This window comes from Chiloscyllium punctatum, chromosome 7, assembly GCF_047496795.1.
Source record: "Chiloscyllium punctatum isolate Juve2018m chromosome 7, sChiPun1.3, whole genome shotgun sequence".
NCBI lineage: Eukaryota > Metazoa > Chordata > Chondrichthyes > Orectolobiformes > Hemiscylliidae > Chiloscyllium > Chiloscyllium punctatum.
This window is the reverse complement of record NC_092745.1, coordinates 108,290,332-108,317,797: the sequence shown is the minus strand read 5'-3', so window position 1 is coordinate 108,317,797 and position 27,466 is coordinate 108,290,332. Positions and strand designations below refer to the sequence as shown.

Sequence of the window (27,466 nt, the reverse complement as noted above, 5' to 3'; positions counted from 1 at the left end):
TTTTCCATGCAGAGGGTAGTGGTTGCATGGAATGAACTGCCTGAGGAAGTAGTGGAGGGTGGTATAATTACTACATTTAAAAGGCATCTGGGTGGGTTTACGAATAGGAAGGACTTAGAGGGACATGGACCAAATGCTGGCAAATGGGACAAGCTTCATATAGGATATCTGATTAACATGGACAAGTTATATTGAAGTGTCTGTTTCTGTGCTATATATCTCTATGACTCTATATGTGACTTCTTCAGAAATAGTATCTTTACAAATCTGATTTCCTGAATTTATCTATCAAAATTTCAGGTTTCAATCTAGTAACAGCCATTTTATTTCAAAGATGTCAGCTAGTATTTAATGTGTGGAACTTTTGAGATTGTTATGAGTTAAGTTAATATCAATATGTTGCATTGTTGTGATTTTGCTTTCTGAAATCAAATAGGCAATATATCTGGTTGTGGTGTAGTGACAGAGAGTGATCCAGACCTGGAAGTGGAATATCGAGAAAGATCTGACAAAGAAGTACAGGATGCAGAATCACTCTCAGATACAAACACTGTGAATAGGGATGATGATTCATTCAGTGTCCTTGGTGGAGATTCTTTAAATGAACAAGACATTTCAGATCAGGAAATGCCCCCATTATTTGTTCATCTCACTTGCTCAGTTGGTGGGAAGAAGCGCCATGGACCATTTTCTGTAGAATCCATACCAGTGGAGTCATTGCCTACTTGCCTTGGTAAGTGATGAGCTTAATTTTTAAAGATTAGCTAAAATAATAATGTTTTCTTGTAAATCATTTTTACACATTTTCTCCGTTCCCAGTGGTATTTTCAATTTGTGAATTGGGAAGCTTGGCTGCACTCCTGCTGACAGGCTTGTATGTGGAGCCTATCAATTGGAGACAGTTGGCTCTTCCCTTGCCTCTGCTTTACTGTCAGCTTGATGTCTGCCGGTGATGATAAAGCATTAATGAGGAGAGATTTAGATGCAAACTTGGGTCATGTCATTCAGTACAGTAATTGTGCTTGCAGTTGTTACACATTTGTAGTATTCATTTCAAACGTGAACCTGTGCACATCATTGAACAGCATTGAATGAGCAGCACGTGCACTTTATCAGTTTGATGGAGCACAGGATCACTTAAATTTTCTGACTGTACTTGCTTAGGAATCTGATGAGTTTGAAATGCTTTGGGTCTGGTAAATTGTTCACAGAGATAATCAGCTGTTTGGATTTGGAATATTGCAAAACTATTGTTCTCACTGGAGCATCAGTCATTGATGATTGGTTGTACCAGAGGAGATTTTTCTTAAATGTTGAACTGTCTTCATTCAGGTGAAATTATCAGCTGCCCGGAGAGCTTCCCAGTCAAATCAATTGATCTAAATGACTTAGTTGTTACTCTGGACATTTTTGTGCTGACTCTTCCATTGGAAATTGAGATTATGCCAACACATGTAAACCACCACAGGTAGGTCAAGAGTATTATATTTGTTTTGCAAGTCTCAGCTGTAGAGTGCATAGCGAAATGAGTAAGTCCTTCATCTCAGAGTAGACAGGACCTTAACTTAACATTTCGTTCAGAAAGTTCAACTATAATTATGTGCTCAAGAGTCCACTAAGTCTGAATGAAGATTGTTACTACTGGCCAAGAACGATACTTTCACAGAGTTTAAGACATGATTGTTGGAGTAAAGTATTGGCCACACTTCTGGCAAACGATCCAGTGAGTAATCTATGTGCTTTCAGTAAAAACAAATTGAATTTTACAACACAAATACAGGAATCTGGCCCATCAGAATTTCCTTGGAGCACTTCTTCATATGACCACCTCGGCCTAATTTGAATCTGCTTTGCTTTCTGCATTCTCAAATGTGCCTCTTGCTCAAACAATGAACTCCCTTTCAAACAAAATATGTGGACTGTACTCAGTAAGTTTATGACAAAGAAGATCTGTACAAAGGCATTCTTAAGTATTTATTCATTCAGAGAATTTGGGCGTTGCTAGCTCAGCCAATTTGTATTGCCCATCTCTCCTTGCCATTGAGAAAATGGTGGTGAAAACTCTTCAACTGGTGCTGTCCATGTATTGCAGGTGCGTCCACAGAGATGGTTCCAGGGTTTTGATCAGTTCAGTAGAGGACCCATGGTATAGTTCCAAGTTAAGATGAAATGTACCTTGGAGGGAAGCTTTCAGGTGGTGGTGTTTTCATTTTCTGTTGCCTGTGGCCTTCCAGAAGAGAGAGGTTTCAGAGAGGTGTACAAAACTCTGGCGCAGCCACATTTGGAGTATTGCGTACAGTTCTGGTCACTGCATATAGGAAGAATGTGGAAGCTTTGAAAAGGGTGCAGAAGATATTTGCCCGGTATGCAGGATGTTGCCTGGTATGAAGGGAAGGTCTTATGAGGAAAGGCTGATGGACTTGAGGCTGTTTTCGTAAGAGACAAGGTTTAAAAGGTGACTTAATTGAGACATATAAGATAATCAGAGGGTTCGATAGGATGGACAGTGAGAGCTTTTTTTCCTCAGATGGTGATGGCTAGCACGAGGGGACACAGCTTTAGCTTTAAAGCTTTGAAAATTGAATAGTGTAGGGTAGATAGCCTTCAGATTATTCCACAAGTCAGTGCAACATCGGGGGCTGAAGGGCCTGTACTGCGTTGTAATGTTCTGTGTTCTATATTTGGAAGGTGCTATTGAAGGGCTATAGGTCAGTTTAGTAGTTTTTCTCTGGATGGTATGTACTGCTGCTGCTGTGAATTAGTAGATGCAAGACTGAATGTTGAAGGTGGTACATGCAGTATGAATCAAAAAAAGGTGTCAAGCTTCTTGAGTGTTGTTTGAGCTGCACTCAGTAGGCATGTGGAAAGTATTGTGGATTGTTATTACTGCCTTGTGGGTGGTAGCTGTCATAGAATTTCTAGCTCCTAACATGCTGTTGTAGCCACCGTAATTAAATGATTGGTCATGTTCACTTTCTGGTCAATGACAAACTGAGGATGTTGATAGTAGGGCATTCAACAAAGATCATGCCATTGAATATCAAGAGAAAATCATTATGTTCTCTCTTGTTGGAGATGGTTATTGCTTGACATTTGTATGGTGTAAATGTTTCTTGCTACTTATTAGCCAAAGTTTGGATACTGTCCAGATCTTGCTTTATGTGGGCATATTTTATTCAGTGTCTCTGCTAGGTCTAGCAATGTTGTCATTTAGATTATGTACGTAGCTCTGTAGAAATGAGTAGAAGTCTATTTGCCTGCCCACGCTGAACTTGAGTTATGGTGTTGTCTGAGACAAGAGCAGATGTTTACATGTTATACTCAATTTCAGGCTACATTGACTTTGTGGTACTTTTTCCAAGGACAGCTGTGCTATTGTAAATTAATTTGTGTAGGCTTTTTGTGTCTAACTCTTTACAAATATTCTCATTGTCTCTAGGTACACATCTGAAAGCAGCAGCTCTATGAACCGATCACCAGGCCAACCATCATCATATCGATCTGATGACGAGATAATGCAAAACATAGATCGACTTGTTTCTACCACAGATGAAAGGTATGGTCTGCTGAGAACTAATTTTAGAATAATTCATCCTGGTGAGATTGTTTTTGAGGAAATTGTCAGAATTTGCTTAATCTATTTCAATTTGAAATTATCTGCCTGAGCAGCATGCTATTTCCAAAGTGAAAAAATGTAAAATATCAGCAGTGTATTTCAGGATAACATTTTAGGTCTACTGTATGAAGCTCTGCTGTCATTTGTGAAAATTACTTGCTAATATAATATCCTAATCAAAAGTAATTTCTTTCAGCAATTTGTAACTGATTTATAATAGCTTGCACTGTGGAAACAATGGACCCAAGCTTAGCTTAGAATTTCAAGTTTTTTAACATTCTGCAGCTGGCTTCTTAGAAAAATGATCTTATGGAAGTAATTAATTTGTTAAGCATTGGACATAGTGCTAGCGACCTACAAAGAATGCCGGTAGAAGCTCAACGATATTTATCTTTGCATTTTAATAGGACATAGAACAGTGCAGTGCAGTACAGGTCCTTCAGTCCACGATTTTGTGCCCAGCATTTATCTTAATCTAAGATCAACCTAACCTACACACCCAATCAATTTACTGCTGTCCATGTGCTTGTCCAGCAGGTACCTCCTTCCCAAGATCCACAAGCCTGACCACCCTGGCCGAGCCATAGTCTCAGCATGCTCCTGCCCCACTGAACTCATCTCTACCTACCTCGACACTGTCCTATCCCCCCTAGTCCAGGAATTCCCCACATATGTTCGAGACACCACCCATGCCCTCCACCTCCTCCAAGACTTCCATTTCCCCGGCCCACAACGCCTCATCTTCACCATGGATATCCAATCCCTCTACACCTCCATTAGCCATATCCAAGGCCTCCAAGCCCTCCGTTTTTTCCTCTCCAGACGTCCCCAACAGTACCCATCCACCAACATTCTCATTCGTTTGGCTGAACTGGTCCTCATCCTTAACAATTTTTCCTTCGAATCCTCCCACTTCCTCCAGACCAAAGGGGTAGCCATGGGCACACGTATGGGCCCCAGCTATGCCTGTCTCTTTGTTGGCTACGTAGAACAGTTGATCTTCCGTAATTACACTGGCACCACTCTCCACCTCTTCTCTGCTACATTGATGACTGCATTGGCGCCACCTCGTGCTCCCGCGAGGAAGTTGAGCAATTCATCAACTTCACCAACACATTCCACCCTGACCTTAAATTTACCTGGACCATCCCTGACACCTCCCTCCCCTTCCTGGACCCCTCCATCTCCATTAATGATGACTGACTTGACACTGACATTTTTTACAAACCCACCAACTCCCACAGCTACCTGGATTACACCTCTTCCTACCCTACCTCTTGCAATAATGCCATCCTGTATTCCCAATTCCTCCGCCTCCACCGTATCTGCTCCCAGGAGGACCAGTTCCACCACAGAACACACCAGATGGCCTCCTTCTTTAGAGACCGCAATTTCCCTTCCCATGTGGCTCTCCAACGCATCTCGTCCACATCCCGCACCTCCGCCCTCAGACCCCACCCCTCCAACTGTAACAAGGACAGAACGCCCCTGGTGCTCACCTTCCACCCTACAAACCTTCGCATAAACTAAATCATCCGCCGACATTTCCGCCACCTCCAAACAGACCCCACCACCAGGGATATATTTCCCTCCCCACCCCTTTCCGCCTTCCGCAAAGACCGTTCCTTCCATGACTACCTGGTCAGGTCCACACCCCCCTACAACCCACCCTCCCATCCTGGCACCTTCGCCAGCCACCGCAAGAACTATAAAACCTGCGTCCACACCTCCTTCCTCACCTCTATCCAAGGCCCTAAAGGAGCCTTCCACATCCATCAACGTTTTACCTGCACATCCACTAATATCATTTATTGTATCTGTTGCTCCCGATGTGGTCTCCTCTACATTGGGGAGACTGGGCACCTCCTAGCAGAGCGCTTTATGGAACATCTCCGGGACACCCACACCAATCAACCACACCGCCCTGTGGCCCAACTTTTCAACTCCCCCTCCCACTCTGACGAGGACATGGAGATCCTGGGACTCCTTCACCGCCTCTCCCTCACCACCAGACGCCTGGAGGAAGAACGCCTCATCTTCCGCTTCGGAACACTTCAACCCCAGGGCATCAATGTGGACTTCAACAGTTTCCTCATTTCCCCTTCCCCCACCTCACCCTAGTTCCAAACTTCCAGCTCAGCACTGTCCCCATGACTTGTCCGGACTTGTCCTACCTGCCTATCTCCTTTTCCGCCTATCCACTCCACCCTCTCCTCCTTGACCTATCACCTTCATCTCCTCCCCCACTCACCCATTGTACTCTATGCTACTCTCTCCCCACCCCCACCCTCCCCTAGCTTATCTCTCCACGCTTCAGGCTCTCTGCCTTTATTCCTGATGAAGGGCTTTTGCCCAAAACGTCGATTTCGCTGCTCCTTGGATGCTGCCTGAACTGCTGTGCTCTTCCAGCACTACTAATTCAGAATCTGGTTTCCAGCATCTGCAGTCACTGTTTTTACCTCACTTAAATTTTACGCCAAACTCGAAACTTTTATTTATTTAGTAGCTTTTTGTGTGCAATGCTATCAAAAGCTTTTTTTGGAAATCAAAATGTAAGTGTTAATACTTACTATAGTCCATTTTGGGCTGTTAACTTCCTATAAGAAGCCAAGCAATTTAGTCAGGCAGGATTTTCTGCTTCTGAGTCTACACTAACCGCTACCAACTGGATTATTGTTGTACAGATGATTCTCAAATTTACCCTTTATTGCTTTATGTTACTTGCAGTGAAAGTAAATCTAAGGGATCTGCAATTGTCATTGGCTGTTTTGTTCAGCTTTTCTGAATATAGGCACCAAAGTATGCTGGTTTTAATCTGCTGTAGTTCACAACATGTAATGATTTGTCAGTGCGTCTCAAATATCTTTGTCTTTCTCACCTGGGATAAATACCATTTCTCTTTGAAATACTCAGCAGGTCTGGCAGCATCTGTGAAGAGCTAAGCAGAGTTAATGGGCCAGATTTTCATGGAGGAAATGGGAAACCTCGCAATTAAAGGAGATACATGAGCCAAAAAGGCTTCCCATCCCTAATCCCAACCTTATTTTTGATCTGGGTGCAGGCAGTGGAGTCAGATCCACTGCTTTTGGTGCCCGTTTAGATTATTTAGGTGTGAGAATGTCTGACAGGATGCTTCTAAGATGTTCTCTGGAATTTTAGTCCAGATTTATTAAAGGCTTTTAGACCTTAATCTTCAGTCCTCACACCCTTACCCACTTGCATTTGAAAGGTCTCCTGAGTCATTTTGACTCAGTGAAAATCCATAGAAATGCAAGTATTAATTACTTTTTATCAGAACAACAATAAATTAGAAATGTAATATATTTAAGCAGATTTATTGGCAGAGGAGCAGTGGTAATGGAGAACAAACAGAAAGGACTGTGGTATATTAATGTTGACCTTTTTTGTTCTTCTTTCCTACCAATATCCCCTTTCCCTGCTTTTATACTTTATTTAAACCTATCACATGTGTACCTTATTCCAGTTCTGATGAAAAGTCATCTGAAACATCAACTATATTTTTTAAAAGATACTGCCAAGCTTTCCTGAGTATTTTCAGAATTTTCTGATTTTTCTTCTGGATTTCTAGTATGAACTATAGTTTGGCTTTTGTGTAATTTATCCTTGGCAATTTATTTGCTTTGAGCATAACACAAGCTTTAGTCTTAGTTGCCATGAAGTAATATGTCTGTTGTCTTTGTTTAAAGAGGGCATGTAGTCGATGTCCTTTACAAATATGTCAAGACTATATAAATTATTTATTGTTCATGGTCCTTCATCAACTGCTTTGTCGCTGTTGTACCTGTGAAATGATTATTTTATTGATATTCTCATCCTTAGCTATTAAGCCTTTTGTAGGTCTGTCACCATTTTGTAGGTCTGCTACCTGATCACCATTTCAATATATTTCTTATGGCTCAAAGATTGCTGTTGGAGACATGGCTTAAAAATGTGTTGCTGGAAAAGCGCAGCAGGTCAGGCAGCATCAAAGGAGCAGGAGAATTGACGTTTCGGGCATAAGCCCTTCTTCAGGAATTGATTCCTGAAGAAGGGCTTATGCCCGAAATGTCAATTCTCCTGCTCCTTTGATGCTGCCTGACCTGCGCTTTTCCAGCAACACATTTTTAAGCTCTGATCTCCAGCATGTGCAGTCCTCACTTTCTCCTAGTTGGAGACATGGGTTCTGGTTTGTGGTCAAGGGCACCTATACTGAGAAAAGTGGGATTTGTATCAGTGAAATAATGTCTATGTGAACACTGGCTGGTGTTCCTGCCAACTGCATAACCATAGAGTGGATTTTAATGTAAACAGGAGGGGCAAATTTGGAAAGATGTGGTAAATCAAAGAGTAGAGTTAAACGCATTAATACAGGAATTAATTAGACCTCTGTGACAAGAAAGAATAGAGAGTACAAACCTAAAGGTCACCTACAGATGAGACAAGAACTTATAAAAAGAGTAAAAGATAAAAGTAAAGGGTCTGTATTCATGAGCATGTAGCATTCATAGACAATAGATATACTGAGAGCACAAATGAAAATTAATGAGAATAATCTGGTAGAAACATCGCTTCAGGAAGACTTGGATTGAGAACTGAATCTTGAAGGCCACAGGACATTTAAGAACGACAGAAAACCAGGAAAAGTTGAAGTTGTGGATATGTTGGCTAATGATGGTATTAGCCCAATAGACAGGGATGACGTAATGTTGGGAAAGACCTTTTTCATTATTTTCATTTGTATCCAACAGTTTGAATAGAAATGAGAAATGATAAAGTGAAGCAGTCACTTCGGGGAATGGCTTACAGGTTTCCTAATGTAACCACATGGTAGGATGAAGCAATGAGGAAGAAATACTGAGAGTTTGTCAGAAGGATATGTTGATGATCATGGAAGATTCTAATCTACATTTTAACTGGTAAAGTCAGAACAAAGATAGCCTAGACGAGGAGTTCATTGAATGTTTTTAGCATAATTTTCATTTTCATTCCTCCATATGATGAGACTCGCTGGCTGGGCCAGCATTTATTGCCCATCCCTAATTTCCCTTGAATGGAGTTGCTTGCTAGTGCCATTTCAGGTGGTAATTAACCATATTACTGTGGGTCTGTAATCACATGTAGGCCAAAGCACACACAAATAGCAGATTGCTTTTCCTGAAGGATATTAGTGAAGTAGATATTTATTTATGACAGTTGACAATGGCTATATGTCAACAGACCAGACTTTAACTCCTAATTTTTAAAATTGAATTCATATTTATATTATACTGGTATTCTGCAAATGGAGTCAAAATAGATCCTCATGTTAGCTTGGATACTTTTTATATTAGAGAACTCTAACTAGATCTTAATTTTGTAGCTTGCTACCATCCGCAAGAACAAAGTCTTTCAGCTTGCAGGTGTCCTTGAAACACTGGGTGATATTGCCACCCTTTTTATCCAATCTATCCTTTTCTAAATATTATAAACTCCAGGCTATCATTTGTATTTCTATCTCCAGTTATTTTACAGTTGACCATTTTACCATTTCTTGTACCCCACCAGCGCAATTGCTTTCAGTTCTGACGTCTTATTGCTGATGTTCCTTTTCTGTCTTGACACTCCTTTCACCTTACTCTTCTTAAAAATGTAGCAAATTGTTTCTGCGCCAGACTTTTCTATCCTTTACTGATCCCAATTACTTACAATATTATAATACTGAACTTGTACAGTAATGCCAGCTTACTCCGAATCTCACTGATGGTACTTCAAAATATCTTAATCAGTGCTTACTGTGCTTTGGGAGATCCAGCAGTTGTAAAGTGCATGGTATAAATACAAGTTCTTTCTTTTACTCACTCATTTTACTTCAATAAGCCATTCGACACAGTTCCCCATGGGAGACTGATTAGCGAGGTTAGATCTCACGGAAGACGGAGAACTAGCCATTTGGATACAGAACTGGCTCAAAGGTAGAAGAAAGAGGGTGGTGGTGGAGGGTTGTTTTTCAGACTGGAGGCCTGTGATAAGTGGAGTGCCACAAGGAACAGTGCTGGGTCCTCTACTTTTCGTCATTTACATAAATGATTTGGATGTGAGCATAAGAGGTATAGTTTGTAAGTTTACACAAGTGGAGGTGTAGTGGACAGCGAAGAAGGTTGCCTCAGATTACAACAGTATCTTGACCAGACGGGCCAATGGGCTGAGACGTGGCAGACGGAGTTTAATTCAGATAAATGCGAGGTGCTGCATTTTGGGAAAGCAAATCTTAGCAAGACTTATACACTTAATGGTAAGGTCCTAGGGAGTGTTGCTGAACAGAGAGACCTTGGAGTGCAGGTTCATAGCTCCTTGAAAGTGGAGTCACAGGTGGATAGTGAAGAAGGCGTTTGGTATGCTTTCTTTTATTGGTCAGGATATTCAGTACAGGAGTTGGGACGTCATGTTGTGGCTGTACAAGACATTGGTTAGGCCACTGTTGGAATATTGCATGCAATTCTGGTCTCCTTCCTATCAGAAAGATATTATGAATCTTGAAAGATTTATAAGGATGTTACCAGGGTTGGAGGAATAGAGCTATAGGGAGATGCTGAATAGGCTGGGGCTGGTTTCCCTGGAGCGTCGGAGGCTGAGGGGTGACCTTTAGAAGTTTACAAAATAATGAGGGTCATGGATAGGATAAATAGGCGAAGTCTTTTCCCTGGAGATGGGGAGTCCAGAAGTAGAAGGCGTAGGTTTAGAGTGAGAGGGGAAAGATATAAAAGAGACCCAAGGAACAATGTTTTCACACAGGGGGTGGTACGTGTATGGAATGAGCTGCCAGAGGAAGTGGTGAAGGCTGGTACAATTGCAACATTTAAAAGTCATTTGGATGGGTATATGAATAGGAACGGTTTGGAGGGATATGGGCCGGGTGCTGGCAGGTGAGATTAGATTGGGTGAGAATATCTGGTCGGCATGGACAAGTTGGACCGAAGGATCTGTTTCCATGCTATGCTTCTCTATGACTCTAAGATCACACAAATCAACAGTTTTTTAAAAAAAAAATCCTTTTTGTATCCACCTTGTTTGGAATTGGTCAAAGAACCTATCCTAATCCATGCAACTGATAAATTTATAGAAACAATTGAGGTTAGTAGCCAAATTTAACTCCTGAAGTGAATTTTTATTTGTTGCATTTCCATGCACTAGAAATATCCACCAAGCTACCAGCTATACCAGTCTTTGCAAACTTGAAATAGATCTGTTGATTCAAGGACTATGATTAATACAAAGGGATTTTTGAGTGTGGAGATCTCTGTTTTTGCATCTGAAGCTATAGGATCTTTTAGGCATTGTGATTTTGGGAAAATTGAGTAGAGAGTGGCACCTATCAGCTAATCTTCCTTCTGTTAAATTAACACATCAGAATTGGGCAGTTTTTCTGACAGGCTTATGCTTCTTCCTAACAGATTTTCCAGTATTTACTGTAAGAATAATCCAGGTATAGGAAATCTGTTTCTTCGTATTTCCAGGATGTATTTTTTTAACTGATCTGTCTTAAGTGCATTGGATAGTGTTTTGCATTTTTACTGTTCCCAAACTTGAAAAACGTATCATAATGTCTCCTCATTCTTGACCTATGTATTGTGTTATTTCAGGATTACTGAGGCTTTGTGTGATCCACTGTCTAAGCTGCCTGTGTTGCACAAGCAAGCTGTTCTCGCTACAATGGATGAGGTACTGTCAAGAAATAGCTAATATTAAATGGTTTGATAGCATACTGAATGTTTTAGCAAGTGCCATTGATTCCATTAATTACCTCTGTATCAGTGCTGTATGAAAACAATGATTCTAAAAAATTGGAACTTCGCCCAGTACAGGTAGACAATCCTTTATCTGAAACCCTCGGGACCAGCTATCTTTCGGATTTCGGAGCTTTTTTGGGTAAAGGATTAAATGACACTTTTAAGGTAAAATTTAAAATAAATGCTGAACAGCAGACACACCTGTGATTACTATGAGCACTGAGACAGAATTGATTCCTGCCATTGCTGGGCCAGACTGCTAAGTCACACCTTAGTGATGTGGGTTCAGTTAACTGTTTGCACACCAAACAACATCGTCGTTGAGGAAAAAAAAAGTTCAGCTGTTTTTTTTTTAATTGTATGGTACCTATCAACACACAGGATTTTCTGTTTCCTACCATTTTTATAGTCAATAAGGATTTTTAAAAAATGAAAACCTCTAATGGGGACCAAAGTGAGATCATTGTTTGTTATGTTTTATCCCTATGTTTTCAGGTAACATTCTCACTTATTGCTGTCTCAATTATGCATAATTACCAATAAAAAATGTATTTATAATGCAGCTTTAGCGTAGAAAAATATTCCAATTATATACAGAGGCAGTGTTAAGAGTGAACCTGTGAATGTAACAAACCTTGATTGACTGAAAGTATTTCATAAGATACCAAACACAAGACTGGGACTCAAATCTGTCTGAGAAAGTAAGAATAAAGAAGTTCTTTTCAGGATGACAAGGCACAACCCCTGGACTGCCATTAGAATGACTGTTTGGAGTTCTTTTGTGCCCAAAAATATGGAACTCACAAATGTGCCCAATTCCAGGATACCTGCCTGTCATCTATTTAAAAAAAAGTTTACTTTCCTATTCATCCTCCTAAAGGGATTATCTTACATTGCCCCACAATTTAACCCACTTGCCACCTTGTCCACTCACTTGTTCAAACTACATCCTTTTGTAACCACTTTGACCTCTCTATCACTTATTTTCCCACCTAGCTATTTGCCATCTGCAAATTTGGATCTCTCAGTTCTCTCATCTAAGTCATTGATATAACTTGTGAATACTCCCCTTACTCCCCCTGGTCTCTACAGCTCCAAACAAAACAAAACTCAGCAGAATTGACAAGACTACTTTTAGTAAAACCATGTTGATTCTGCCTCAATATATAATTTTCCAAATGCTGTATTGCAGCATCCATGCAACATAGTCTAATAGAAGCTACTAGAAAGTAAGAAAGATATAATGTTTTGCAGCTTTTGAGTAGGATTGGCTTTGGGCGGGTGGTAGTTTGAAATTATGTATGTTGCAATTAGTGGTCAGTTTCCAATATCAAATCAGGTCCTGCAATGCTGTGATGGATGTGCAAGTTTCACACAATTTAAAATAATCTGTGAATAATTAGCCTCTGCTTTGTTTTTAGTTCAACTTTTAAGAATTTGGAAAAATAAGAGTCTTGTAAAGGTTATGTTATGCAACTTGAGCAGTTATCTGTTGTTTTCTAAGCTGTTCTATTACACTACCTGTTATATAGATCCATTGGCTTCTGGAGGATGAGATTGTTTCAGCCTTGCGTCATTCAACAAATATTACTTTAGCTACCCTACAGAAAGTTGCAGATCATGTGTACATTTCAAAAGAAAGACCACGATGCCACAGCAAAGTGGTTCCCTTAAAGTTTGTTTTTGGTCCGGAGGAGTCACTGGAGAAATTTAAAGAGGTATGAAGAAACTTTAGGTGTGACTAACAGAGTCTCATGATCATAGAATTCAGAGAGCGTTGTTATGGCAAAAAAAAAATGGCAAGGTGTAATCATTATTTCTAATTTAAGATCCACATACAAATTGGCTTGAGGAGGGGGCTGGGCAGGAGGATGTGGGAATGGGTAAGAAAGGGAACCGCTAAAACACTAATTATATGTTTTAAGATTACACAGGTGTCAAGCTAGGCAAGAATTAAACAATCCTAATTTGGAGTATATGAGATTGATTATTACATTTCTGCACTTTTCTTCAGAATAACTCTTGAAATATCACCCATGGGAAAAGTCTTCTTTCATCTCTGTCAAGCAAGCAATTATTGGTTTCACCTAGCACATTCACGTACATAGTATCAGTGTTAATGATTGGGAGCATCCCTATATCTTATCTTATCAAAACAAATGTGTTTATTGTTGTACCAGCATAATTGAAGTGCAGCATCAGTTATCAACAGTTCAGAGATGATATAGAGACCGACAGGAGCTGATCGATTATCATTCCTATGATTATAATTTTAATAATTCCTTTTTTCATGTGTTCATCTTAAGGAATTTAAGCGCATGAATCTTCCAGGATACCACCTCAATGAGGAGGCAAACAACTTCTACTATCTGTCTGTGAGTCGCTTGCATGCACAAAGAATCGAAGCAGCGCAGAAATGTTCCACAGACCTCGCACAGCATAGCCTGGCAAGCGAGTGTGTGGCAGTGGCATGTGATGAGAGTGCAGATGCAGAAGTAGCTCTGATATGTCATCAACAACAGGAAAATTGGACTGAACAAATGGAAGTGACAACAGCATCAATATTAACTGAGGGAGAGAAAAGTGAAGAAAAATCGCAGGTAAACAAGTTTCAATCAGCTGATGGTATCCATCTTTCACTTTTAAAATGAAGGGTTTAGTTTTTTAAGTAGTGTTAAAAGTATTTTCTGTACAGCTGATCAGGAATTGACCACTGCTGTAACAAAAGAGCTATAAGCTGTGCATCCAGTGCAGGCTATTAAATTTATTTTGTTAAAATTGAAATGATTTTCTCATATGATAATGCAATAGGCATATAATGTTTAGCTAAAGAGGTAGTATGGCCTTACAAATATTCCTGTTTTTTTTAAAGTTATTTTTATAGACTAGGATGGAACTTCCATGAGTTTAGCCTTCATAGAAATTTCTTTAAAGTTTCCAAAATAAAGAAAAGACAACATGTTGTCAATGTCATCGAGTATTTGGATTGGTTAAAATGGAGCAAGCAATGGACATATATTGTTATGTAAGAAGAAACCAAGGGTAGATTTTTGAAGTTTGTATCTAGAGAGAATCATCAACATTTGGAACATGTGACTGGTCGATACATTAAGAATGTATTCATTGCTGGCAATCTGGCTGTGACCAGACATTAAGGAAGAAAGATCCCACTGGATGATCAATCTTGTAGCTAGTGTTCTGGAGCTTACTTCAATTGACTTTGAAGGTCAGAAGAATTTTGTAGATTTTCTTGCCCCTAAATTGACCTCTCCTTGAATACTACAGAGTTACTGATAGCTGGGACTGCTCTGGCGATTGTGTTCTTTCCAATAACACCATAAAGTTTGGTAACAAGTTTGATTGACTTGCCAATCTTTTCCTGTCTGTTATTTTCATATATTCATTTCTGGGAATATGAATGCTATAAGTTGAATCACTTGTTATTCATGCCTTGCTGTGGTCTGTATTTTAAAGGTCTTGAAGAATGAAAACAAACCAACATCTGAGAGATCGGTGATACCTGCTGTGACTAATGAAGCATATCTTACGTCAACTGAATTAGTTGAAGAGAGCATGGAAGGGAAAAGCTGTCTGTCTATCAGCCAGTCTGATCAACAGGATCAAGTATTTACAGTGATCAAGCCTGACCGATCTCTTACTAGTACGCCTCTCCAACAGTCAAGCCCAGGACCTGAGAGAATATCAGTGGCAAATCCCCCATCACAGGCCTCTTCTGCTGTGAGTCTCGCCGAATCTGTGCAGTCCAATATACCTGGCAATACAGGTGTGTCATATTTTACAAATTTAACTCATATGCTGACTTGGAAGTTAGAATGTTAGCCTGTTAGGTTCCAAAGTAGGTGCTTGCAGGTTAAATCCTTGTCTTACACCATGAGTCGAACACAAAAGGGATTGAACGGAAAAGCTTAGTATGTGGCAAGTGTGCAGTGAATGTTTGAATATTGGATTCAATTATAAGGTTGCTTGGTTATCCACAAGAATTTCATGGAAGTTGGACTTTGCACCGTGGCCTCACACCGTGCCAGGGATGTGGGTTTGATTCCAGCCTTGGGCAATTGTCTATGTGGAGTTTGCATGTTCTCCCTGTGTCTGCATGGGTTTCTGCCACGTGCTCTGACTTCCCCCCCCACTGTCCAAAGATGCACAGGTTAGGTAATTGACCATACTAAATTGTCCCTTAGTGTCCAGGGATGTGCAGTCTCGGTGGTTACAGGAATAAGGTGTGTCTGGATGGGATGCTGTTTGGGACGGTCACTGTAGACTGGATGGGTCAAATGATCCCTATCTGCACTGTAGGGATTCTCTGATTTTGTAGAAACCCACTAAAATGTATGTGAATATGTTGTTGTTCTTTTGATTTTTTTCACAGGGTCTTGAGCACTTCATTCAACAAGACAGGAAGTGGATGTCCATGATCTGATAACATTTATTATCCATTTAATTTTAAATCTGAGACACCTGAGTCCTTTTAGGTCGAGAAGTCCAGCTCTTACTTGTTCAAAAGAAAGCTCCTTATTAAAATAGAGATTTGTGGATCCTATTTTTACATGTTGAAAGCTTGATTATGTAACATAAGTAGCCCAATCACAAGCTGAAACCGAACATCTGTGTTAGCCTAATAACCATAATCATCATTTTCAGTGTAAGTGAATTTATAATGCTAAATTCTGAAATTATGCTAGATATTTGACTACTGCTGGTCGAAGTTGGGAGAGTTCTTGAGCATGAACAGATGGCTAGTTGGACTACCAACCATAGCAAGGCTGGCATTGTTTGTTTGGGCTTCCTTTAGGTCACACAGAGAATAAAGCCTGGCAGAACAACACTTGTAGCAGCTGCAAAGTCAGGGCATCTTATTGATGTTTTTTGTGTTCACTCTCTTTCTTCTGCATGTATCCTCCTTTGGATTCTTCATTTTTCTCACAGTATTATGTATTTTTCATCTGTGTTTGATCCTTGACCTCCTCTCTTATGTCTGTACCTTTTAGGCTTTTGCAAGCTGAGACCAAGCCGAGTACAGAGTGTGGTTTCCAGTCAGGGCAGTCTGGATTCTGATCTATTAGGTGAGAGAATCTTTTCTGTAACTTTGGTTTTTAAAACCATATGTACTTTGTTTCATTAAGTTATGTGAATGGAGCTAACAGTGGAAAGGTACAGCAAATGATGCGCTAATAAATGTGATTAGAGCGGCTGTGCTCTGCTATAGTTCCATTTGATCACATTTCCTCAGCATGCACAAGTAACTGTATTTTGTACCTTTGTTTGCAACTTACAAAATGGCAAGAAGTGGATTTCTTCTTGCACTAAATGAGTAACTAATCACTGAATTTTACAGGAGAGAACATAGTCATTCAGCCCACCAGACCTATGCTAGCTCTTTTAGAAAGCATGCCTAAGTTGCCGCAGAAGGGAGCACGTGTTACATTAGATTACTTACAGTGTGGAAACAGGCCCTTCGGCCCAACAAGTCCACACCGACCCGCTGAAGCGCAACCCACCCATACCCACTCCCCTACATTTACCCCTTCACCTAACACCATGGGCAATTTAGCATGGCCAATTCACCTAACCTGCACATTTTTGGACTGTGGGAGGAAACTGGAGTACCCGGAGGAAACCCACGCAGACACGGGGAGAATGTGCAAACTCCACACAGTCAGTTGCCTGAGACGGGAATTGAACCTGGGTCTCTGGCGCTATGAGGCAGCAGTGCTAACCACTGTGCCACTGTTAAATAATTTTGAAGGCTAAAGTGTAATTTTATCCATGTATCTGTATTAGCCAGACTGCCTCAAAGTTTCAGTTCTTCCCATTATGATGAATGGAAACATTTTAGTGTTTTGTTTCTAAAAAGATAGTACATGCATAATTGTGTTTTCTTAACTTTTTAATGACTAGTTCCTTTTAAGTAACTTCCTTTCTCGGACTGTACTGCAAATTGTTTTAATTGATTGTCTCTCAAATTAAGGATTGCACTTTTTTCTGCCATGGGTCTTCATGTGATTGAACAGGCTGATTCCTGATCAATAGATCTATGGACACATGCGCAGGATGTCCTGTGAAGTAGTGGAATCTGGAGTGCATGATTTCAATATGATGAAGCTTTATGGATAAGTTGTCATTTTGAATAATTGGTCGCATGCACCTCTCGGTCAATAAGGTCAATGGCACCGTACTTCAAGGTAAACTTCGGTGTGTCTTTGGAGCATTTTCTTTGACCTTCCTAGAACTTTCACTGTTTGAACATTGAAAAAAACTGGACCTGGCACCAAAGGTACTCTTCAGTTATCCAGCTTTAATTTCCAGTACCACCTAGTTGGTTTTGCCTTAGCGCATGAGAAAAATTTCACTAGAAATGCCCCCACCATGTTCTCTACATAAATGAGGGGGATTTTTGAAGAAAGTTGAAGAGTGTGGTGCTGGAGAAGAACAGCTGATTAGGGAGCATCCGAGGAGTAGAGGCTTCGACATTTCGAGCATAAACTCTTCGTCAGGAAAGGGGTGGTGGCCCAAGGGGGAGAGGCTGAGAGATAAATGGGAGGGGAGTGGGGCTGGGGGCAAAGGTAGTTGAGACTGCGATAGGTAGATATAGGTGTAGGTCAGAGAGGAGGGTAGCGTGGATAGATGGGAAGGAAGATGGACAGGTAGGACAGGTCAAGAGGGCGGTGCCAAGTTGGAAGGTTGGATCTGGGGTAAGGTGGGGAGAGGGGAAATGAGGAAACTGGAGAAATGCACATTGATCCCATGTGGTTGGAGGGTCCCAAGGCGGAAGATGAGGCATTGTTCCTCCAGGCATTGGGTGGTAACGGTTTAGTGGTGGAAGAGGCTCAGGACCTGCATGTCCTTGGTGGAGTGGGAGGGAGTGTTAAAGTGTTTGGCTATGGCACGGTGGGGTTATTTTGTGTGTTTGTCCCGGAGATGTTCTCTGAAGTGTTCTGCAAGTAGGCGTCCTGTCTCCCCAATGTACAGGAGACCACAGTGGGAGCAATGGATACAGTAAATGATGTGTGTGGAAGTGCAGGTAAATCTTTGACTGATGTGGAATCTTTGAATAAATGCTAGTGTTCCTCTTGAAGCCAATTTGTTGAAACATTAAGGCCAAGCTCCTGCAAAGTCAACTGTGATCTTGCAATTCACTTATACTAAGGAGTAAACCAATAACTTCCAGGATAGCTATTCATTCCACTGGATACATGGCTGAATTTCTATCATATTTCTACTGAAAACATATTGCAATTTTTTTCCTTGATACTCTTAACTTTATGCTGTGTCTGCAGTCATTGAATGCTGTGCCAGTCTAAGATTTCTTGGATCTAATTTCTCCATGGCCTTAAAAAGTTTTAAGGATCTACCATCAGGTCTACTTTATCCTCTTATTAAGGACATAAACTACCATAAACTGTCATAATCTATCATCTGAGTTGAGGAATCAACGTCAAAGTGCCTCTTTAGATTCCCTCTTATAGTGCTACATCATTTAGTTTCTATATTAAGGACCCCAAAATTAAATGTACGACTCCAGATGTGGTCTCATCAAAACTGCATTCAACTTAAAAGGTTAGCAGCTATAAATGTTGGCATTTCTTTTTATGACCACCAGTGCGCCCTGAACAGATGGGTTTATCAACCTGTCAACTAAGAATTCCAAATCTAATGTGCTTTCGCAGAATTTCTAGTTGTCAAACTTTCTTCTGTACCTCTTTTGTTTAAATTGTTCTTGGCTTCTTTATGATTAAATGATCACAAATGAATGATTCAGCAGTTTGTCATTCCCCCATTATAGACCATCAACGTCCCAATGGTAAATTTTGTAATGTCAGATTGCATCCTTTCCTTTGCTGCTGATGTGCTGCATTTTGCTAATTATGTTTGGTTACATTTCACTGAAACTCTCTCCATCCAGGTTTTTTGGCATTCAAACTACCATGACTTGATAGTTTTCTCCTTTCTTGTTGGTCCTCACCAGATGGTTATACACCCAGAACCTTGACACATAATGGGAGATGAGGAAAGCAAGTTCTGGGCTATATTGATCACAAATTATTACAGTGGTGACGAAGCCACCCTGGGTCACTAATCTCCAAGATACACAAAACAAGTCCAGCTCTTACTCCTGACCAGTTGGATTCTCTTAGAATAAAGGAAGTTGAAATATTGTAACACCTATATGTGCATATATATAAAAACATGCCAATTCATTCACATTTTGGACTGTTTATTTCACCTTGTCACTTAAAGTTACATTGGCCACCACCTCTGCTGAGCCTGTCCTATCATTGGGATAGACTATATACAGGAATGGTGTTATTATCTGGTACATTATAAGGTATGACCTTGTCAAGCTATTGCTTTACTAGTCTGTACGATAGCTCTCCCAGTTTTGGTTCTAGTCCCCAGGTGTTAGGAAGGAGGACTTCGAAGGGTCATCATGGTCGATTCCTGTCCCTTAGTTAATACCTGGTGATCTGTCCATCCTCATTCCTCTTTTGGGACTTCAAAGCCAATTTAAGGCCAGTTGAGAAACTATAAAGTGGTGTGCTATCTGCAAAATAAACAGAAAAAGAAAGGTGTTGAAGTAATCAGAAAATACTGACAAAAATGTTTCCAGGCAGGAATTGAGAATTAAAGCTGGGATTTCTGCCACACTATCAAGCTAAAGAAAGAAATAATAACAAAGCACTATAGAAACTCAGCAGGTCGAGCAGCATCTCTGGAGAGAGGAACACTTAATATTTGTGCCTGATCTGACTCTCCTTTGGAATCCTTCAGTAAGGAAGAATATGATTGTTTTAAAAAGGAATAGATTTTTCTAAGTTAATGGACTGGAACTCACATGTTTAGAATAGTTTTAATTTCATCAATATGTGAAAATATATCATGCAAAATGAAAAACTGAAATTTACTTAAAGTTTTTATACCTAAAGCAAAATAACATTTTGATAAGTTGGGAGAAAAATGTATCACTTATAAATGTTGCATGAGCCAAATATATTTTGTTCAGTCTTTTGAGGGCCAGATTTTGCTTGAGGTTGATAGTCAGTGTCAGATTGCTGCATCATGGAGTGATGAAACATGGATAAATGTCTATTGTAATGAAGTTGAAGGCATGTACTGTACCTTTAAGAAAGAGTGAATGCTGTTCTGCACTAAGAGTTTACAAGAGCAGTCTCAGAGTGTACCGGAAAATTGAAAATGTGTAACATTTGGCTGTGAAATAGACAGCAATTCGAATTTAACCAATCAGTTTAAATTCAGCCCCAGTTGAGTTTGAATTTATTGTTTTGCCAACATACACACCAATGAGGTGATCTGATGTAGGGGATATAAAAAAGGCAGGCATATTGAAAATCAGACAGAGCAACTGCCATCGTGAGAGAGACCTAAGACATTGAAACGCTCTTTGTCAAAGGTGCCTTTTCATATGAAACATCTACACAATAAAAAGATAAAAGATGACCCCAGTAGATCGTCAGCCAGAAGAAGAAAGACACCAAAGGCGACAACCGCTGCATGGTTTTGAAATTAATTTGTAATTTTAATAAATGTTTTATTGGAACAGTACATTGCTATAGAGTTGGAGCCAGATAATAAGCAACTAAGAGAAGGGGGGGCTTCGAGTTGTGAATAGTTATTGCTTAATGTTCACTTTTAGAGGTAAAGAATAAATTGATATTATTTTCTTTAAATAGTGGAATTTGGGAGTTCTCTGTCACTCATATTTTAACAGATTGGTGAGTTTTCCTGAGTATTTAGTTTAATTAACAGAGGGGTTCACCGCTGTGTCATAACATCACCGTTTCTTGCACAGTGAACTCTCAAGCTCTTACTGTGGGCAGTTTTCTAGTGGAAACAAGATGTTTTTTTTCCACAGTCACGGGTGGAGAGAAAAAGGCAAAAATAACCATGAAACCAAAATTGCAATTAACCATGCAAATAAAATCAAAAACCAAAGCTGGCTGATTGAAACAATAGAGTTGGTGAGCATTTATAAATATAAAAGACAGATTTATTATTTGACTTCAGTGTACCAGAAACGGTTGTATTTCTGTCATGCTGAATAACTGGCTATAGGTCCTGTGTTTTAGTTGTAAGAGCAGAAGAATAAGAAACAGGAATGGGCCAGGCGGCCCTTAGAGCCTGCTCCACAATTCAGTAAGGTCATGATTGACCTGCCTGTGATTTCATCTCCACTTTTCCTATCAGCATCCCGTAATCCTAGATTCCTTTGTCTATTAAAAATCGATCTAACTCATTCTTAAATTTAAAAACACAGCCTCTCTTACCTTCTGAGCAAGAGAATTCCACACTTAACAACACAGAAAAACATTTTTGTTCGTCTTTGTCAGGTGTCCTTCTAATTTAAAGTGTAGGTCACATCTTAACTGTTTCATCTGCATTCTCTTGATTTTGTTCATGACTTTTTGATGATAAAGCCATCACAGTTCTCCAAATGGAGCCTTGGCATTGATCTAAAATAATCTGTTCTGATTTTTAAACGATTATCCAGCATTAAATCCTAATAGTTGATTTAATCACATTGAATGAATAATACCACATAGAGATTTTTTTCCTTTTGTAATAAAAATCTATAACATTCTAAACAATTACCTCTTCAATTAACATTAAGAAAGAACGAAAAATGAAGTTTGTATTATACATGATGCAACAATTTTTAATTTTTTCAATATAACATGTTCTTTCAGTTATAAACAGTTGCTTGGAGCTACATAATTTGAATATTGCCAGAAAAAGACAAGTTTAGCCAGCATTTGCAAAAATTGCCATAGTGTCCAATGTTGGGTGTAATGTAAGTCTACAATTGGACAATGTTTGTTGGATAGTCTTGAACGTGTGAAGAATTATACTGATGATCAGTTTAGCATTAAGCATCAGGTTTGAAGTGTTGGGTAGGCTATTAATACACAGGGCCCTGTTCTTTGCAGGTAGAAAGAACACGTTCACACACAGTACCTGTTTCAACTGAACGGAATATATGACAGCCATTCACTGGTTCCATATCTTAGGGCAGTGCACTGACCAGTCAGAGTTAACTTGCTTGGTTGAGCATTTAAACAAAACCTGGCTGTTCATTGTCAGTCATCATCAATTGATGAATTTTCCATGGCAATGCTCCTGCCAGTCAGTCAGCTTGCCAAATAATCATTACTCTTCTCTCATTCAGGGTAAATGTTAGATTTCCTCTGAAACTTGGTTTTCTTGCAAATAGATCTGATGAGTCCAAGATGAAAACCATAATGTATCTTTCTTAAGCTATATTTATCCTTTCCACTATTTGCAGTATGAAACCCGGAAGAGTTCTGCTGCTTCATAACATTTAATTGCTATTTGGCATGAGTTAGAGAGGATACCTTGGTAGGCCATTAACAAAGCTGCATGCCTCTAAATGCTCCAGGTGTTGGAAGGTGGATACAAATTCGCAGCTAGCTATAATGTAGGAGTAAGTAGTTTCTGGTTGAGAAATATCAAATAAAGCAATGCAGTATTCTACTGCATCCTGATTCAATGATTTCTTTCAACTATAAGGTAGCCTGAAGTAATTTCTATGCTTTTCACAAAGCATCACTGTCAGGATGTAATACTGAAGTGTATAAGGAGTTTGGAGCATCTATGCTTCAGTCTGGACTACATTTAAATCTTAAGAGTTGCTCAACCTCAATATTATGCTGTCTTAGTATAAACCTAATTATTAACTGCACAATATAATGAGGATCCATTCTTATACACCGAGGGTTTACTTAGATTAGATTAGATTACTTACAGTGCAGAAACAGGCCCTTCGGCCTCAAGTCCACTTAGATAGTTTGTTACCCAGTATGGTACTGACTGTGTAGGTTCAATTTCTGCCTGGTTGAGGGTTCCAGGAAAGACTCTCCTTCACACCTTACCTCCTTGCAATTCCTTAGTTCCTCTGGCTCAGCACACCTATAAGCCACCCAAATTGTTCATAAAGATAGTTGGGGTTAGGGCTGCTCTTGAGCTCTGTATTGAGAGATTGGAGTTTTGATACCTTGTTAGAAAAGAGGAGACCATCAGTTTGGGATACTATGCACGTAAGCAATTGCAGACCATGATATTGGTTAGGCCTGATTTGTTAAGTCTGAAGTGGCTTGGTTTTGATTTGATTTGATTTTCTGGGCCATCTATAGGATATGATGGAGGCAGCAGTGATTCAGAGTGCGAAGGTGCCACCATGAATGAACAGGACCCAAAATGTCCCCTGATGCCTGACTTTTGGCTGATCATCAGAATTCACCATGATCGAGTTGAAGTTTATTGTCATACACGGTGAGTATAAGATCGCCAAATTTCTATCTATAAATAATGTGACATGGTCACACTAAATTTAAATGGGTGAGCGGTCCAAATAGTATGGCATACTAACCATTAACCATAATATCCGCATTTTCATTTGTATTTGGAGATTGAAGTGTATTTGCATACCAAAGAAGACAGGTAGGTTCTTCAATATTTTTGATTTATTTTTAAAATATGCAGTTGACAAATATTCTGTTAATCTAATATTTTTTCTCTAAATTGGAGATTAAATATGACTTTTTAATGTTAAGGCAAGTAATCATGTTTATCGATTCAATGTGGTTGTGGCAGAGAAGGATAAGAAAGGCAACGTATACAAATACTTATTGTATTTTTCTAGGAATCTTATTGGGATAAAGGATGAGTCAGAAGTTGAAGAAGAGGAAGAACTCGAATACTTGCGTCTCTATAGAATAGTGATTGAGAAAATTACGGAGATTTGTCGTATGGTCAACCAGGTAATCATAAACTTGAGGTTGAGTGTTGGTTTGAATTTTGGCAAGGAGGGAGCCCCAGTATTGAATGAAGCAAGACTTTGTGGATGGTTGGTGAGCAGAAGGTTGTATCTGGAATTCTGTGGACAAATCCTAGAAGCCAACTCAGTGAGCTGAAATTAGCAATCACAATTGGTTTGAAGCCCTTAGTTTGACTTCCGGTTTTCAGCATTGAAACCTTGAATCAGGTATGCTGTGTGAGACTGTATGTAAGGCTGTTTCGTTCATAAGTGAGGTTGATGTTATGTTATGTGAATCAATACTAGGTGAAACATTGCAATATTTTTGACCACCCAGGGACCAAGGCAAGAGGCTGATTGCACCTTTTTTGAATTGACTAATTCTTTCACCCTTTTGTTCAGCAGGCATGGATCTACTCTATAGATCCAGATACTTTGTCCACTTTTACTTTGACTGGCTTCACTAATACTGTTATTGATTGTGATATATTTCATCTCACTGTAAACAAATTCTGGATTTACTTCCTTCCTTGTGTCCTTCTATTTTGAAAGCACCCAGGTAAAATCCTTGTTAAATATCCTGGCAAATTGCTACTTATCATTTTGCAGATGATTAAGAATCCTAAGTGAGATTGCTACTGATAGAATCCCACATGCAAACGTTAATGGATGTGAATTAACCTTTATTTGACACCACCCTTAACTTTGGTATTGTCATGTCTTTGCACTTTTGAACCTGTCAATGTACTATATTGTTTGGCCTGTAAATTGTTTGATAATTCTGCATCACTGCATATTCTGGCTAACATTCCATGTTGTTCTATACTTTCATTTCTTCTTCATTTGTCACAGCGCCTGTTACTTCAGGATCTGCATGACAGTCATGTCTGTAATTCATTGCTTGTCGCTGAAAGTGAAGAGGACATCTGGAAGAATGAAACCCCCTACCCTTCATATCGTCCACGGGCTACAGCTAGTGATGGTTTGCAATAACATTCCTAATTCACCCAATTTTATATTTTATTCATATGTTAATTTTCAATGCCTGTTTCAGGTCATCTTTCAACTATGCAGTAAAGCTAAGTAACCTAGGATGAAATTAGATATTCAAAAGGTTCTAAATTCTTTCAGAAGTTATTTGCCTCAGCGAGTTTTGAGAAGATCTGTAACTCTGGTTGGGATTTGGATGTAGGTTTGCTCGCTGAGCTGGAAGGTTCATTTCCAGACATTTTGTCACCTTAGGTAACATCTTCAGTGGGCCTCTGGGCGAAGCACTGCTGATTCCTGCTTTCTGTTTATATGTTTGGCCTCCTTTGGGTTGGTGGATGTCATTTCCTGTTCTTTTTCTCGGGGGGTGGTAAATGGAGTCTAACTCGATGTGTTTGTTGATAGAGTTCCGGTTGGAATGCCATGCTTCTAGGAATTCTTGTGTGTCTCTCTGTTTGGCTTGTTCTAGGATGGATGTGTTGTCCAAGTCGAAGTGGTGTCCTTCCTTATATGTGTGTAAGGATACTAGTGAGAGAGGGTAATGTCGTTTACTGGCTAGTTGATGTTCATGTACCCTGGTGGCTAGTTTTCTGCCTGCTTGTCCAATGTAGTGTTTTTTTACAGTTCCTGCACGGTACCGCGTGAGAATTCCTAGACACATGGCATTCCAAAGGAACCCAAACATATAAGTAGAAAGCAGGAATCATCGGCAATGCTTAGCCCAGAGGTCCACTGATGATGTTCCCTAGTATGGTGATGAAATGTCTGGAAATGAACCTTCCAGCTCAGCGAGCAAACTTACACCCAGTTATTTGTCTCAATTTAATTCTTTTTGTCAGCCTTCGAATATACAAACGTGAGGTCATTATGGAATTACATAAACAATGGTTTCAGCATCGTGTGTTTGGCTTTCTGTTGCAGAGGTGATGTACAAAAATATTTGGAAGCAGTGATTAAAATTTATATGTTCATTTGACTATCTAGTCATTGTAGCCAGTTTCAAGGCTAGAAGTTCAGGAATCAAAAGCTTGCTAAGTACAGTTACAGTGAGAGAAAGATAGCCAAATGCATCTATTAGAAAACTCCACAGACATATCCTGGCACCAATTGAAGGAGAAATCAAGAGTAAAATCGGAAGTAAAAACAGAAATTGCTTGAAGAGCTCAGCCAGTCTGGCAGCATCTGTTTCTGACCCTTCCTCTGAACAGCACAGATGCTGCCAGACCAGCTGAGCTCTTCCAGCAATTTCAGTTTTTGTTTCTGATTTACAGCATCCACAGTTCTTTCAATTTTTACCTAAAAACAGAAGTGACAGGAGGAGAATTGAATGGGTGGACAACGTTGAGTTGTGGACAGTAGAGCCTTGATAGCCAAACAAGCAAGATAAAGCTAATAATCCCATAATTCTCTGGTGGAAACACATGAATGTCTAATTTAGATATTTTGACATGACTTTAGAATTTACATCCTATTTAATTAATAACCAAGTGTAGGTTGAACAACAAGCCCTAATTGTAGTAACTGTTTACAGGTGAATTAATGGATAGCCTCGCATGTTTTTTTTGCCCTTGGAATGCGTAAAGTACCATAATACCAATCCAGTTCATACAGTGACGTATTGCAGAACAAGATTTAGCCATTCAGCCCCTCGAGCTGTACTAGAGTACACACTGATCAGTATCTTAATTCCATCCTATCCGCCTTCCTTAAAACTGACCCTTTTTTTAATGAAGTTGTAAAGCAAAGCAAAAAATCATGGCAAGCTGCTTAGAAGCTCAATATTTCAGAAAGCTAACCATGGGACTAAAAGCAGATAAGCAAGGTTAGAATAGTCATTCGAGAAGAACATGTCTTATTGTATGATGAATAACAGTTGGGTTTGTTTCTTTAGTGGACCATCAAGGTTGAATTATGCACATGGCTAATCCAGAGAAATCATTCCTTACATCAGACTAAAACAGCCTGTGATTATAATGTGTGGATTCTTTGGCATGTTAAAGTCACCTGAGTTTGAAGTAAATGCCTTAAACAGGTTAAGGAATTAACAGATGCATGTCTTGAGCTGATGTGCTCGGTATTTTATATCTTTCAACTAATTTTCTAAAGAGTTCATCTCTTCATCATTACTCTTGAAAGACCATATCATTAGCATTTCTTGTATTTTGGTTCTATTTTCAAAGTAATTGACTTCTGAACCAAGGAAGACAGTTTCTATTTATCTCTAATTGCTGTTTTGGTACAAGCAAATGCACAACCTCTCAAAATATTGGTATTTTTAGCAATCTT

The 27,466-nt window shown here is 39.6% G+C and overlaps 1 protein-coding gene across 9 annotated transcripts in view; it reads left to right on the top strand.

The window, feature by feature from the left end:
• Positions 1-27,466, top strand: part of szt2 (SZT2 subunit of KICSTOR complex) — a 266,338-nt gene that overhangs the window by 100,570 nt on the left and 138,302 nt on the right. For all 9 annotated transcript variants that reach the window (XM_072574543.1, XM_072574540.1, XM_072574542.1 and 6 more), the window contains 11 exons: positions 437-733; positions 1,333-1,468; positions 3,440-3,556; positions 11,236-11,314; positions 12,915-13,100; positions 13,689-13,982; positions 14,857-15,166; positions 16,392-16,466; positions 23,571-23,709; positions 24,080-24,197; positions 25,046-25,175. In XM_072574543.1, coding sequence (XP_072430644.1) covers positions 437-733; positions 1,333-1,468; positions 3,440-3,556; positions 11,236-11,314; positions 12,915-13,100; positions 13,689-13,982; positions 14,857-15,166; positions 16,392-16,466; positions 23,571-23,709; positions 24,080-24,197; positions 25,046-25,175 — 1,881 coding nt within the window. The remainder of the gene's footprint in view (positions 1-436; positions 734-1,332; positions 1,469-3,439; positions 3,557-11,235; positions 11,315-12,914; positions 13,101-13,688; positions 13,983-14,856; positions 15,167-16,391; positions 16,467-23,570; positions 23,710-24,079; positions 24,198-25,045; positions 25,176-27,466) is intronic.